At 32.9% G+C, this 16,150-nt stretch overlaps 1 protein-coding gene across 1 annotated transcript; it reads left to right on the forward strand.

Annotated features, from left to right (window-relative positions):
- Positions 1 to 8,308: 8,308 nt before the first annotated feature.
- LOC132759365 (uncharacterized) lies at positions 8,309 to 15,134 on the forward strand (the record flags this gene model as incomplete). Its single annotated transcript, XM_060751132.1, is given in 4 exon segments — positions 8,309 to 8,467; positions 10,819 to 11,121; positions 13,923 to 13,992; positions 14,997 to 15,134. Coding segments are annotated over 4 exon segments (670 nt in total), but the record flags the coding sequence as incomplete, so codon positions are not given.
- Between the last annotated feature and the right edge of the window lie 1,016 nt (positions 15,135 to 16,150).

Consider the following 16,150-nt stretch of genomic DNA (forward strand, 5'->3'; position numbering starts at 1 on the left):
GAGAACAGTTTGTGGGGCATGCCAGTATTGAATCAGTTAATTTCACAAATATATTTTGTTAAGTATAATTTTTAAAACAGACAGAGCAGTTCACTTAAAAAAATAAAACAAAAAACATTTGGTGTGAAGAAAATGAACCACAAAGATTTAGTTCAAATTGCGCTCTGATCCCTTGTGCAAAAATTACCCAAACATTTCATATGAAGTGTACAAAGGTCTTATTTATATGTTCACTTCAGGTATAATCCCTTATTCCAATCATTCTCAGTTTATAAGACTACAAGTGTATAATACGTAATGTTCAGTCTAAGTTACAAATATTGTCATATTTAAGTTGCATTGTTAAATAACTATTTAATAGAGAAATACAAATATCAATTTTGACAATTAAATTATTTGATTTGTTTAAGAATGTTCATTGTATATAATTTTTCCTCTTATTATATAATTCAAATAGATTTGTAAATTATGTTAACTTGACTTAGCACATATTTTACAACTTTACTTTCAACAAATCATTCGTTTGCAAGTGCAAAACTCATCCAAGTTGACTTAGCCTAGTTTTGCGCTAGCTTGTTTTTAGGAAAGTCTTTGATTGTCAGTGCAAAACCCATGCTATAATAATAATAATAATAATAAAGACTTTATTTAAAGAGGCCAAAATAGGGGGAAAATGCCCGTCCCCCCAAATGACCCTCTTTTTAAAATTAAATGTCCCTAAAAAAATTAAACTTTTTAAAAACAAAAGGTATGAAAAAAACCATCAAATTTACAAAAAACAAAAGTTAATACATTTTTAAAATAAAATCTGGGGAAAAAAACTTTTTATAAAAGAATATAATAATTGAATTCAGATTAAACATTTTTTGGCTTTTTGTTTAAAAACCTGATTTTGTTTATTTCCCCCCCAGAAACCCCCGCTTTTAGAATATTTTTTGAAAAATTGTAGTTTGGGGGTTTTTTAAATATTTTAAGGGGGAAAAAAAAGGGGTTTCCCCCTTTTGATTTTTTCGGAAAGATTTTCTCAAAAAATCAAATTTCTGGGGTTTTTTGGGATTTTGGAATTGTTTTTTGTTGGATTATCTTAATGGTTTTTAAATTTCCCTAAATTAAAAGTAAAAAGATTTTGCATATAATCAGGGAGAAGATTGTTAAGGGACTTGTACACTAAAATAGCTTTTTTATAATTTACTCTTTCAGAAAATTTCATCCAATTTAATTCAGAAAATAAATCATCAGTGGGTGCATCAAAATCTTTGTCCAATATTATTTCGTGCTGCCCGTTTTTGAAAATTTATACAGGTCATTTAAGATTCTTTACTGCAATTTCCCCAAATAGTGCAACAATAGTCTAAGTGGGGAAGAATGTATGCATTAAAGAAAATTTTTCCTTACATGAACATTTAGAAATTGTTTTATTCTCAAAAGAAGGTATAGTAATGAATTGCATTTATTCAGTGTCATTTTGACTTGTGTTTTCCAGTTCAGTGTATGATCAACATGGACACCTAAAAGTTTTTCTGTTTCTGAAAATTGTAAGCTTTCATCTTGAAGAGTGATCTGGAAATCACTAGTATTACTGATAGTATTATAGATATTATTTGAAGGTGAAATAAAACATAGCTTTAGTTTTATTAGCATTTGGAATCATTGAATTCCTGTTGCACCACTTTTGTATGGAATTTAGGTCAGACTGAAGTTTTGTACAAATTGAACTGATACTGTGTCCAAATGAGGTAATTGTAGTGTCATCAGCAAACATGTCTGATGTAGAATGTGATAAATGCAAAGGTAAGTCATTAATGTAGATAATGAAAAGGAGAGGACCTAAAACTGAACCTTGAGACACACCAGATTTTATATCCTGAGCTTCAGAATATTTTCCAGACACGCATACTTGTTGTGTGCGATCACTTAGGTATGACCTAAACCATGAAATTGAATTTCCATGTATGTTATACATTTGTAGTTTTTTCAATAATAGGTTATGATTGATCAAATCAAATGCTTTTGTTAGGTCCAGAAATATAGTCCCTATAAGTTTTTCTTCATTTATTGCTCTGATCCAGCTGTCAATAATTGAAGTAAGAGCAGTTTCGCATGAATAATTTGTGCGAAAGCCAGACTGATTTGGCTGAAAAAGAGAGTTAGTTTCAAGAAATAACTTAAGATGATTGCTAACATGTCTTTCTAGAACTTTCGATAGAACTGGTAGTATTGATATAGGCCTGTAATTACCTTTTTCATTTTTGTTGCCCTTTTTAGCTCGACTTTTCTATGAAAAGGGGAGCTATCCTACTCGCCCCGGCGTCGGCGTCGGCGTCGACGTTGGCGTTGGCGTCACACCTTGGTTAAGTTTTTCGTACCACCCCACTTTATTTCAGAAGTATTACAAGTATGGCTTTGAAACTTACCATACTTGTTCACCATCATAACCTCCATCTACAGACAAGAGTACATAACTCTGTCAAGGTTTTTGACAGAATTATGGCCCTTTTTTGACTTAGAAAGTGTATTGAGCTTGGTTAAGTTTTTTTGTACCACCTCACTTTATTTCAAAACCATTGGAGGTATTGCTTTGAAACTGACCATACTTGTTTACCATCACGACCTTCATCAACAGACAAGAGGACATAACTCTGTCAAGGTTTTTGACAGAATTATGCCCCTTTTTGACTTAGAAAATACATTGAATATGGGTAAAATCCACTTATTGCCTTAACCCTTTGAGATATTGCTTTGAAACTTTTAATGCTATTTCACATCATTACCCCCATCTGTACGCAAGAGAAGGTAACTCTGTCAAGGATTTGTTTTTAAAAATTAAGGCCTTTTATCGACTTAGAATCTTGGTTAAGTTTTTAGTACCAGTCCACTTTTTGACTGAACTGTTTGAGATATTAATTTGAAAGTTGGAATACTTGTTTACAATCATGATTCCCAAACATGTCCAGGAGAAGGTAATTCTGTCAAAGATTTTATTTGAATTATGGCCCTTAACTGTCAATGTTTTGTATTATAGGCAAGCACTAAAAAACTTTGCTGCAGTGTTCAAGGGTATCACACAATTCAGTAAAATAATTCTTCACTAAATATCTTAATGCTCATGGCCATTGTTCACTTTAAAAATACAGAGATTCTTGTATTGCCTTTTACTGCAAAAACTTTTTTTATTGGCAAGCAATAAAAAAGTCGAGCGCGCTGTCTTACGGACAGCTCTTGTTATGTATAGGTGTTACTTTTGCTTGTTTAAAGGCAGAAGGAAATAAGCCACTTGATAGACTGAGATTGAATATTTTCTCCAAAGGCTTGGATATGATTTTAGAACTTATTTTAAGAAATTTGGCTCCTATACCATCTAGACCTGTTGACTTCTTGACATCAAGATCTTGTAGTTCTTTGTTTATAAATTGACTTGTAATTTCAGGTATCTTGAAAGGGCATTTATCATTTGAATGCATTTCAATAAACTCATGCAATCTTATTTCATCTTCTTGTGATAAGGTTGAGCAATTTTGTGGAGCAGATTTGAAGATATCAATGAAGTAATCATTAAATACCTCAGCAGTTTCTAATGGGTCTGTGATTTGATTTCCATCTTCATCTTGAATATAATTAGTCTGGTGATTTGTAGATTTGCTTGATAATTGTTTAAGATTTTTCCACATTTCTTTTGCATTGTGTTTGTTGTTATTAATAGTTTCAGAGTAGTAATTTTTCTTGGAATTTGAGATTAGATTTTTCACTTTGTTACTCCAATATTTATATTCATCATTGTTATTTGATTTCTTAGCTTTATCCCTTTGTTTAGTGGCATGAGGAATATCAGGGTTGTACCAGTCTGGGAGATGTGTGTGTTTTACACGTTTTCGTTTGAGAGGGGCTTGTGAATTTAAAACCTCATTAAATAAAGAGTTGAAGAAATCCAAAGCATCGTTTGGATCTTCAAATATCTCTATCACTGACCAAGGCTGCTGTTCAAGAGATTCCACAAAATCTGTTTCATTAAATTGTTTAACATTTCGATACTGTATTATCTGATGTAAAGGGTCTTTGTAACTGTATTTGATATTTTGCGTGTGAAACAGATTGGGAAATGATCACTAAATGGACAATTGAGGGATGGATATTTCAGAAATATTGTGAGAAAAATTTGTATAGAGATGATCTATAATGGTTTTAGATGTTTGAGTTACTCTGGTGGGGTTTTTCAACAAGTTGATTTAAAATTTAAACTGTTAGTAATATTATTCCAGCATGTGTTATTAGTAGATCGAGTAAGTGGGTCATAATTATAGTTAAAATCTCCAGTCAAAATGATTTCCTTGTTTTTCAATATAATTTTTTTTCTAGAATTTGTTCTAAATCCATATTCCAATTTTGCATGTGATGATGGTGGCCTATAAATATATCCAAAAAAATAAATGGTTTTGTAGATTGTTCTTGATTTCAAGCCAGATAGCTTCAATATTATCATTTTGTAGATCAAGCCTAGAAACACATGAAAAATTTTCATTTACATATAAAATAAGGCCACCACCATGTGTTTTCCTATCCAAACGAAACATTTGATAACCTTTAAACTGAAATTCATTGTCTGAAAAGTTGTTGTTCAAAAATGTTTCACAAAGTCCTATAATATCCAGATAAGAATGAGTGTCCATCAAAATTTTTAATTCATCAAGTTTGGAATAGAGGTAATGAATGTTAAGATGTAAAAAATTTAATCCTTGTTTTGATAAAAAGTTTGTTTCGTTACAGTTTAAAAGAATGTTTTGCTCTGTTGTAGATTTATTTGTTCTGTCACTATTGTCTCTAGTCTTATAATTATTACCACAATTTAAACTATTGGACAGTTTTCATTTTCAGGAGGGAATGCCAGCAAATTTGTCTGTTTAGATAGGAAGTCACATTTATTGCTTTCTATCTCTGAAGGGGTGGAAATGTGTACATCCACGGTGGTAGGTTCCAGGCTCCAGGTGGATGATGGAAGTGTGGAAAGCGCCAAGGGTTGTTCTGTCTCTTGTGATGTTGATTTAGTGGTGTCCTGTATGATCGGCCGGCTTGGCGAAAATTTCCTTGGGTTTTCCTTGGTTCGATTTTAAGTAGTTGTCTTATTGTTGATTTTATTTGTTTTGCGAAAACTGCAGCTCCGTGATTATTAAGATGAACTTCATTGACGTAAAGTGATTGGTTTGTCTGTTGTTGATTTTTCATAAATGAATCTGTGTTATCAATGAAAGTTATACTTTTTTCATTACAAAGTGTTCTCAAGAGTTCATTAGTATTTGTGATCTTTTCTTGGTAAGTTTTATCTGCTTTCATAGGAAGTATAGAAGAAACTATTATTTTAATGTGCGGATTGATTTGCCTTAAAAGTTCTGTTAGTTCAAGTAATTGTTGCTTGACCTCCTCTGGTTGGTCACCACGCAGTATGTTGTTGATGCCTGCATGAATGACAAACACGTCTGTGTTCTGAACATGTGGCTGGTTGGCAATTAAGGAGGACATCTTACTGTGGATATCTTTAAGATTGGCTCCTCCTTGTGACTTTATTTTAACATTTGTTTTATCAGTTGTCATTTTATCTGTTCGCAATACTTTTGTGACAGAGTCACCTAAAATAAAAACTGAGTATTTTGAGGTGTCTAGTTGGCTATCTCTATCACAAGTTTCTGTAGAATTGTGAGGATTCTCTGAGCTGAAACAACTAACAGTGATATTGTCATCTTTTTCACTATTGCTTGTAGTACTTGATTTACAGTTGACATTTTCTGCAGAAAAAGAGCTAGTGAGTATTTGTTTTCTTTGTGTTTGGTCATGGTCATTGCCTGTGTATTTGACAGGTTTTTCCTTCTCTTTTGTGATCATTTCATGAGCGATTGATTTTTCACAGAGTTTTCCCTTAATATGTGTTTCTTTTTGCATTTTGTTGTATTGGTAATTTAACGGTGTTGCTGAGCGATAGGTTGACTTGGAATCACCATTTGAATTATTTGATAGTACATCATTGCTTACTCAAAATATTGCATTTAAACCATTAAGAATTAATTCCACTAGAAAATGACTTATCATATAAGTTTCAAGTCCATTAGCATGATTAAAAAATATTAGAATATTTAAAAGATACATGTAGGGAAAAAAATCAGACAGTTTTTTCACCCTCCTGTAAAATTCCAAAAAATGGTGTTAGTAAAATGAGTTTTGCGCTGAGCCATCGACTTATTTTTCAAAAGTCAAAGTTGCTGGTGGGGTATTAATCACCTTGAGTGATAGGTCTAGTTCATTCTGTAATGCTTTTATGTGGCTATTTTCTTTTGTGTGGCTAAAAAGAACAATAGAGAGAACAATAGAGTAGCCACATTATTACTTTGAGAATGTCCGTCAGTCCGCATGTCAGTAGTTAAATAAAGAACAAAAACTCATAAAATTCAAATTAAGAACTATTTTTTTGTTTTTATGAGCTTATTTTGCTTATGGACTTTGGTCCAGGTGGTGTTTACGAGCTGGTTTGCCTCATAAACATCAAAAGTTGGTATGTCCGTCCGGACGTACATTATATGTAACGTCCCAAATTCATGTCCACCCAATAACTTTGTTATTTGAAGTCGGATTTTACAACAATTTCACAGAAATGATCACCATATTGAGGCCACGTGTCACACACAACATTTGGGTCGCTACCCTGAAGGTCAAGGTCACAGCATGACCTTGCAGCAAAATCGTGTCCGGCCCATAACTTCGTTACTTGAAGTCGAATTTAACGACTATTTCACAGAGATGATCACCATATTGAATCAACGTTTCGCATGTAACATTTGGGTCGCTACCTTGAAAGTCAAGGTCACAGCATGTCCTTTCAGCAAAATCGTGTCTGGCGCATAACTTTGTTCTTTGAAGTCAGATTTTAAAACTTTTTCACAGAAATGATCACCATATTGAGATGATGTGTCGTGAGCATCATTTGGGTGGTTACCTTGAAGGTGAATGTCACAGCATGACCTTGCAGGAAAATCCTGTCCAGCCCATAACTTCGTTATTTGAAGTCTGATTTAACAACTATTTAACAGAAATGATCACCATATTTAGACGACGTGTCATGCGCAACATTTGGGCGCTACCTTGAAGGTGAAGGTCACAGCATGACCTTGCAGCAAAATCGTGTCCAGCCCATAACTTTGTTATTTGGAGTCGGATTTTAAAATTATTTCATAGAAATGATCATAATATTGAGACGATAAGTCTGGTTCAATGTTTGGATCACTACCTTGAAGGTAAAGGTCACAGCATGACCTTGCAGGAAAATTGTGTCTGGCCCATAACTTCATTATTTGAAGGCCGATTTTACAACTATTTCACAGAAATGATCTCCATATTGAGATAGTGTGCCGTGCGCAACATTTTGGTAACTACCTTGAAGTTCAAGGTCACAGCATGACCTTGCAGCAAAATATTGTCCGGCCCATAACTTCGTTACTTGAAGTCGAATTTAACGACTATTTCACAGAGATGATCACTATATTGAATCAACGTTTCGCATGTAACATTTGGGTCGCTACCTTGAAAGTCAAGGTCACAGCATGTCCTTGCAGCAAAATCGTGTCTGGTGCATAACTTTGTTCTTTCAAGTCAGATTTTAAAATTATTTCACAGAAATGATCACTATATTGAGATAATGTATCGTGGGCATCAATTGGGTGGCTTCCTTGAAGGTGAATGTCACAGCATGACCTTGCAGGAAAATCCTGTCCAGCCCATAACTTCGTTATTTGAAGTCTGATTTTACAAAGTTCTATTTTACAGAAATGATCACCATATTTAGACGACGTGTCATGCGCAACATTTGGGCGCTATCTTGAAGGTGAAGCTCACAGCATGACCTTGCAGCAAAATCGTGTCCAACTCATAACTTTGTTATTTGAAGTCGGATTTTCCAACTTTTTCACAGAAATGATCGCCATATTGAGACAATGTGTCGTGCGCAATATTTGGGTTGTTTTTACACTTTGAACTTTGTCTGTAAAATAACTCTGACACTACAAGAGGTATACGTTTCTGTGTCCAAAACCTATTTGGGGAGCATCACCCAGTTCAACTGGCTCTTGTTCGAATAGAAAATTAAGACACAATTATCCCAATTTGCCATGTGACATTTTTGTAAAATATATGAAAAATGCCTGTATAATTCATGATAGCATCTTATATGTAGGTAAGTACCCAAACAATTTTCTACAAAACAATTTTGATTTGCTAATCACTGTATATTTATGCATATAATAATGTTGAAACTGTGTTTTTTATTCAATAGGTTCGTCACTATAGAAATGCTATCTTTCACTCAAGCAGCATGGAATTAGAAGAAAGTGAGGCAAATACTTACTTAGACGATATGATAGCAGTTTTACAAGATGGTAAAGAGCTATTACACCGATCAGATGCCCAGATAGCAGTGAAGAAACTTCAAGATGTAAGTGTAAATAATGAATTGTGTCAGTTTGAAATCTTTATGGAGTTAACTTATAATGATTTAAGATACAGTACAGATAACGAGGAATATGCAAAATCCTCGGAGGATCGAGGAATCCACTCGCAACTCCTCGAGAGTACTTGTCCATAAAAACGAGTGACTCCACGTGAGAAACGTGTGATGAGAGTGACTCCCAGACGAAAATAAGAGCGCGTGACTCCGAGAGAGAATTACCACGTAACTCCATGTCGGTGTCTAGCTGGTGTAAATAAATGCAAGTGCAATCTCATTTTACATTTCATTTTATATTACGATTCGAAAATAAAGATGATTTTTAGCTCGACTATTCGATAAGAATAAGTAGAGCTATTGTAGTCACCAGAGCGTCGGCGTAACCACTTATGATAAAGTTTTTGTAATAGTTTAAATATTTTCAAAGTCCATAGACATATGGCTTTGAAACTTTGCACACTTGTTCACCATCATGACCCCAACATGTAGACAGAAGGAGGTAACTCTATCAAGCATTCTGACAGAATTATGCCCCTTTTTCGACTTAGAATTTACGTTAAAGTTTTTGTAATACCTCAAATATTTTCAAAATTCATTGACATAAGGCTTTGAAACATGTTGAAATTTTATACTCTTCTTTGAGAGCATAATAGGACTCTCTCCAAGGCCTATAACTGTAATATGGATTTAAAGAAAAATTTTGCCTATTGCATTACTTAGAAAATTTTACCTTTTAATCAAGGCTTTTTTTACTATCAAGCACTAAGAATAGTCGAGCGTTGCTGTCCTACCGACAGCTCTTGTTACGGTTGTTGTTTTCAATTTACCATCAGGGCTCACGCTGGCAGGAGCCAATTAGCAAATTGGCTCCAATATAATTAAATTGGCTCAAGAAAATCACGATTGGCTCAAACTTACGAAAAGTATGACTTGGAATCTCCAGTCTAAATTTAGCATTTTCTATTTTAAGAATGGAAAAGTACTCATTTGGTTTTCCATCTAGAACTTCCGTTTTATCACTTCTTATCTCAAAACACAGCGACACAGTCTACTTTTTTGTGGGTCATTGACTGGTTTAGATCGTAACTTCCCCCCTGAATGAAAAATTGATATGAACAGTGACACAGTCTAATACACTGACCTCGCGGTATGTTTACATGTTTATGAACTGATAAATATGACACTTATCGGTGTGGGAAATCATCGGTTATAATCTTTCCTTTTGATATTAATGAATCAAGTTGTCTACTTTTGTTTTCACTTGTGATACTTTACATCATGAACGAAGAATATTCGACAACATTTTTATTTTGAATGAATAATACATGCGTTCAATGATATTAGTTTAGAGATAGAGCATAAAAATATATTAATAAATGAATAAATATCTAGCAAACCATTACTCGGAGTCACTCTTTTTGGCTCGGAGATTCACGGAGTCCCGCGGACCTAATTGTCACTCGTTATCGACGCCGAGTCACTCTTTTGTGTACAAGAAATTTATAATCCACTCGGAGTCACGCTTTTTGAGATTACTTGAAATTTGCATATTCCTCGTTATCTGTACTGTAACATATCACTTAATTAAGGACAAAGTTTAGGTTAACAGGGTTTGAAGTGGTAAAGTATAGTCAAATTCAAAAAATAATCCCCTTACCTTAATTGATAAAGTCACATAAAAATATATATGTACCTATTAAATGTTAAATTATAAACAAAAGAGATTTTTGTTTTTAAAGAACTTCTGAATTCCAAAAACTTTGAAATGCGAACAATTTTAAGGGTCCCGAAATTCTATATATTTCATACCTCCGAATTTTTGAGGACTTCTGAATTCTGATATTGTGATAAAATTTGGATTATAGCAATACAAATTTACTTCCAATATCCAGACATTGAAAAGGGGTGTGAATGATTATTATACTTGAGATAATAAAAACCTGCAAAATGTTTGTATCTCCCATTTAGCTGTGACCATAATTATATATCTAAACCCCTATTAGAATCTAAACATGTCAGGCATGTCAAATCCTTGATTTAAGTGTGAAATGAAGAAACTGAGATGTATTAAAAGAATACTGGTTGCATTGAAATATATGTAGACAATAACAGAAGAATGAAAAATGGAGACTGATAGCCAGATACCTATAAAACACACCCTCTTATAAAGTTTAAGAATGCAACAGAAAAGTGTGAAAATTAACATAAAGAACAATTGAGGTATTTTTTAAATAAAATGATATTGCTTTAAAATATGATATATGTAAGAGTGAATTTTAAAAATCACATAGCTAATGTAGTCTTAAAGAAAATGTAACAAAATTGTTATTTTTCATCAGCTGAAGAAGAAGGACTTCATTATTACAACTGAAGGTTTTGAAGATATTCTGGGGCAAATCAAGGAAGAAATGTCAAAAGTTTTGAAATCAACGGAAAATGCTGCTACTAAAGACGAATATGAGGACCTGAAAAATAAACTCTCAGAGGGAAAAGTTGAGACTGAAAAACTTGAAAACAAACTTGCAGATCTAAAGAAACAGATTTCTGAAGAAAAGAAAGGACAACTAGAGGCTGAGAAAGAACATGCAGATTTAAAAAAGAAATTTACTATTCTTGAGACAATAATGGAAGAGCAAAAAGAGGTAAAATGTTTTAGCTATTGTTTGTTTCCACTTAAGATACCAGTTCACGTATTGCATTCAGCAATGGTTTTAAGATAACTAATGTTTGTATAAACCAGTATTATTTGCTTGTCAAGGCACACAATGAGGTTAGCAAGCTTTATTTTTTAATGATGCATATTGTCATCCACTTTTTATCTCACGTGAACACATAGTACTCAAGGTTGATCTTTTGTGATCACTCTGCGTCCGGCATGCATCTTTCAAAAAATGGCGTTTAACTCTTAACATCTTTTATACCAATATGCTGATATTTTAAATCTAAGCAGTAATATTTCTAGCATGAAGCCCTTTAAAATGATTAAAAAAAATTCCATTCAATGCTAAATTCTGGTTGCCATCGCAACCAATAGAAAAACCTAAAAAAAACTTTTAAATCAGAAAGCGCTAGAGCTTAGATATTTTGCATGAAACTTATTCCAGTGGGTCACTACCAAGTTTGCTCAAATGAAAACCATGAGGTAAAAATTCCATGTCTATGGGGGCCATTGATTTTCCTTATATGTATGTAGTAAAAACACACACACACAATTTTCTTTAAAAAAAAAACCAGAGCTTTAGCTTAGATATTTAATATGAAACATCTTCTAGGAGTTGTTTACAAAGTTTGTTCAAATAAAAGCCTGGGGGTCAAAATTGGCCTTGCCGCAGGGGGGGAATTGATTTCCCTTATCTATAAATAGAAAAAATAAATTTTCTGTTTTACTACAGAAGCTTAGATATTTGGTATATAACTTTGTCACATGAAACTCTACACAAATTGTTTAAATTATAGCCCCACCACCACCCTGGGGTTACATCGATTGACCTTATATGTTTATTGTAAAACAATTAAAAAAAAATTCTTCCCTGAATCTACATGCGATAAAGCTAAGTTTCCATAGCAATCAGCGACTTTATAGCAGCCATTGACTTTTCATAGCAAACTGTAAAATTTCATAGCAACCAGCAAACATTAACTTTCCATGGCAACGAGTTAATCTACCATTTAATTTTATATCAGGAACTAACTTCCACTTATTTTATGGAACTGTTGCTTCCCCCATACCCTTTCACGGCCATAGGGACAGCTTATGCTGTCCCTGTTATTTTCTGGGTATTTGCCATATGGACGGCTTTAGCCGTTTCTATAATAATAATAGTATTAATAATAAATTAATAATAATAATAATAATAATAATAAATATAAAGAAAATTATACCATCAATAATAAATATTATTATTCTCACAGATTTGGAAACATATATAATTATTATAATACTAATAACTAATAATAATAATTATATTAATTAATAATATAGTAATTTCTTAGAAAACCCTCTGGCAAATAGGTGATCAATAAAACAATAACCCTCTGGCAGCGAAAGGGTTAAGGGCTCCACATAAGATGCGTATTTTTATGCCAATTTTACCCAAACTTCACATGAATGTTCCTTAAGTGGTGCTCTTTAAAATTTGTTCAAGAATTTAATTCTATGCAGAACTATGCATGGGTGTCTACTAAGTTTGTTCAAATAAAAGCCCATGGGTTAAAATTGGCCCCACCATGGGGGGGGGGGGGGGTTTCATTGATTTTCCTTTTATTTGTGTAAAGTAAATACTTAAAATATCTTCTTTTAAAAAAACCCAAAGAGCTGCAGTTTAGATACTTATCATGAAACACCATCGAGTGAGTGTCTACCAAGTTTGTTCAAATAAAAACCCTGGGTTAAAAATTGGACCCGCCTGGGGGGGTTTTCATTGTTTTATGCCCCCAAAAGGAGTCATATTAAAATCGCACCGTCTGTCTGACCGTCCGTCCGTCTGTGCGTCCTTCATGTAGATCGCACTTCATTCGTGATCAGACTGTAACTTTGTCATACATTGAGGGATTTTGAAATAAGTTGGCAAAAATGTCTACTACATCAATATGTTGTTTCGCGTCCAAGAAACACGTCCCTACCTCAAAGGTCAAGGTCACACTATCATTTTGAAGTTTCACATTTAATTTATCACAATTAGAATTAATAGGTACATATAATAGTGTCCAGGCTGTAAGTTTGTCATGCATTGAAGGATTTAAGAATAACTTGACATAAATGTCTACAACATAGAGACGATTTGTTGAGTCAAATGATGCTTATCGGCAGCATTTGTCACTTGGGTGACAGCTCTTGTTCCCTATATGTATGAAGTTAAAACTTAAAATCTTCTTTTAAAAAAACTAAAGAGCTAGAGCTTAGATATTTAGCATGAAACTTCTTCTAATGGATGTCTACCAGGTTTGTTAAAATAAAAGCCCTTGGGGTTTACATTGACTCCGACCGGGGGGGCATATACAGGTGAGTGACTTCAGGGCAATCATGGCCCTCTTTTTACACATGCACTATTTCAGATCCAAGTATGAACTTTGTGATAATAGTGTAACATTTTGTTTTATATCTGCTTTCATTTGTATTAATATATTACTTGTTCCTAGTCATGGAGAATATTCATATTCAGATGAACAATTGTCCCTCAATTCCAATATCTAGTAGAAATTTAAAAAGGGACTAATGCACCTTAAATGTCAAAATAAAGAATGCTCCATAGAGGATTCCTGCATTGCAATAAAATTGATTTTCAAATAAGGAAATTTGATTTGATTTTTATGAGATATATTGCAACGTAGAATGACTTGGGGACACAGACTGACTGAAAATGCCAATATTACTGTATACAATAAACATTTTTGAAAATTACCAAATTAAACATAATTATTTGTATTATTATTCATGTTGTAGGAGATAAAAAGACTCAAGGAAGAAGATTCTCCTATACAAAAACAGTTAGAATTTCAAAAGGCTAAATCAGGTATGCAACAAATGTATTAAGAATATGAAAAGGCTAAATCAGCTATGTTATATAGAATATGAAAAAGTTATATCAAGTATGTTATATAGAATATGTAACTGCTAATTCAGGTATGTTTTTGAAATATGAAAAGGCTAAATCAGATATTTTGTATAAAATATGAAGAGGCTAAATCAGGTATGTTATATAGAATATGAAAAAGGTTATATCAGGTATGTTATTTAGAATATGAAGAGGTTATATCGGGAATGTTATATAGAATATGTAAAGGCTAAATTAGGTATGTGATTTAGATAAGGAAAGGCATAATTAGATATTTTGAATAGAATAAGAAAAGGCTAAATCAGGCATGTAATATAATATATTAAAAGGCTAAATCAGGTATGTTATATAGAATATGAAATGTTAAATTAGGTGTATTATATAGAATATGAAAAGGCTAAATAAGTATATTATAAAGAATTTGAAAAGGCTTAATAAGGTTTGTTATATACAATGTAGAATATGAAAAGGCAGTACCTGGTATGTTATATAAAATATGAAAAGGGTAAATCAGGTATGTTATATAGAATATGAAAAGGCTAGATCAGGTATGTTACATAGAATATGAAAAGGCTAAATCAGTTATGTTATATAGAATATGAAAAAGCTAGATCAGGTCTGTTATATAGAATATGAAAAAGGTAAACCAGGCGTTGTTATATAGAATATGAAAAGGCTAGATCAGGCATTTTATATAGACTATGAAAATGCGAAATCAGGCATGTTAAGGCAAAATCAGGTATGCTTCATATAATATTATAAGGCTAAAACAGGTGAATTTTGCCCTAATTGTGATAATTTTTACATGTACTTTTACATTTAATTTATACTTTTACAAAACAACACTTACTACAAAATCATCATTTCAATGTCAGAGAACTCTCCAGTTTGTGAGGGAATCTTGTAATGTTAAGATAATTTGTAAGTTTTGCTGACTTTTTTGACTGCTCAATAAATTTCAGGTTGTCGTACTCAATTGATAGAACATTATTGCAGTGATGTACTTAAAGTATCAGCAATACCTTTACAACCAGATGAGGAAAATTATAACTTCAGTGACATTTATATAAGACCCACTTTAACAAATCAAAGCACTGAATGTACTGATGGGGAGGCTATGAGAGAATGTTTCAGACTTATAGTTTCTTTTCTTTTTGCTTAAAATATGCTACCAAAATAAAAAGATATGCACATTGCGCTATTTATCCTTACTGTTGTGTTCAACCATTCCTATATATGGTTAATGTGGTTGACTATTCATTTTGTTAATATTCCAGAACATTTAATTGAGGTCTACATTCGGACTGTTAATCATGCAAATTTTGAAAAACCTAAACTGTCAATAATAAATGACATACCAGCAAGTATGACGACTGTTCATTATCAGATAACAATAACATTTTACAACTGACGGTTCCTTATTAAAATATTCTAGGACTGTTCATCATAAATACTTTATGTCATTTTAATATTATTGAATGATAATAACAACTGCAAGTGATGCAACATTTTTATTGAACAAAAAAATTATACACGTTTAGATGTACCATAATTGAGACCAATAAGATACTGTCTTGTGATGAGTATTAATATTCATGCTCTACGGACAGAAAGTTGTCTTCTCCAGAAGCAAATCTCGAATAAAATCACGTTTCAGAAAATTAATCCCATTTCATTACTGACGGCGTCGGATAATATTAAAGCTAAATATTTCTTGAAAAAATACATCTCTGCAAAGCTTATTCAAAACTGAATCAACATAAGTGAAAATTGATCAGGAAGTTATATTCTTCTTTTTTTTACCGCCAACACTTTTCAACCAATTTTGGGTAGTTAATCGATAGATTCTACGTGTATTTTTTTAACCTCACTAGCTTGAAATATTATACTGCGGAAAATCGTTGTTAACGGGTGTGCGGGTTATTACGTAGGGTTTCCCTGTCGACCGATTTCCCCCCTAATAGATGAGGAACATCGAAGCCGTCAGTTGCTATGAATTGTGTTATAATGGCGTGTTTTTGGAAGTTCTTTTTTTTGAAACTTCTCCAAATACCTCCAGAGGCTGTGAGTCGAGCGGAGAAGGCACACGGAAGGGTCATAGTCAAGTATCATAAGT

Source organism: Ruditapes philippinarum, unplaced genomic scaffold (genome assembly GCF_026571515.1).
Source record: "Ruditapes philippinarum isolate M1 unplaced genomic scaffold, ASM2657151v2 ctg26107_1_1_1_1, whole genome shotgun sequence".
In the NCBI taxonomy this organism is placed as follows: Eukaryota; Metazoa; Mollusca; class Bivalvia; order Venerida; family Veneridae; genus Ruditapes; species Ruditapes philippinarum.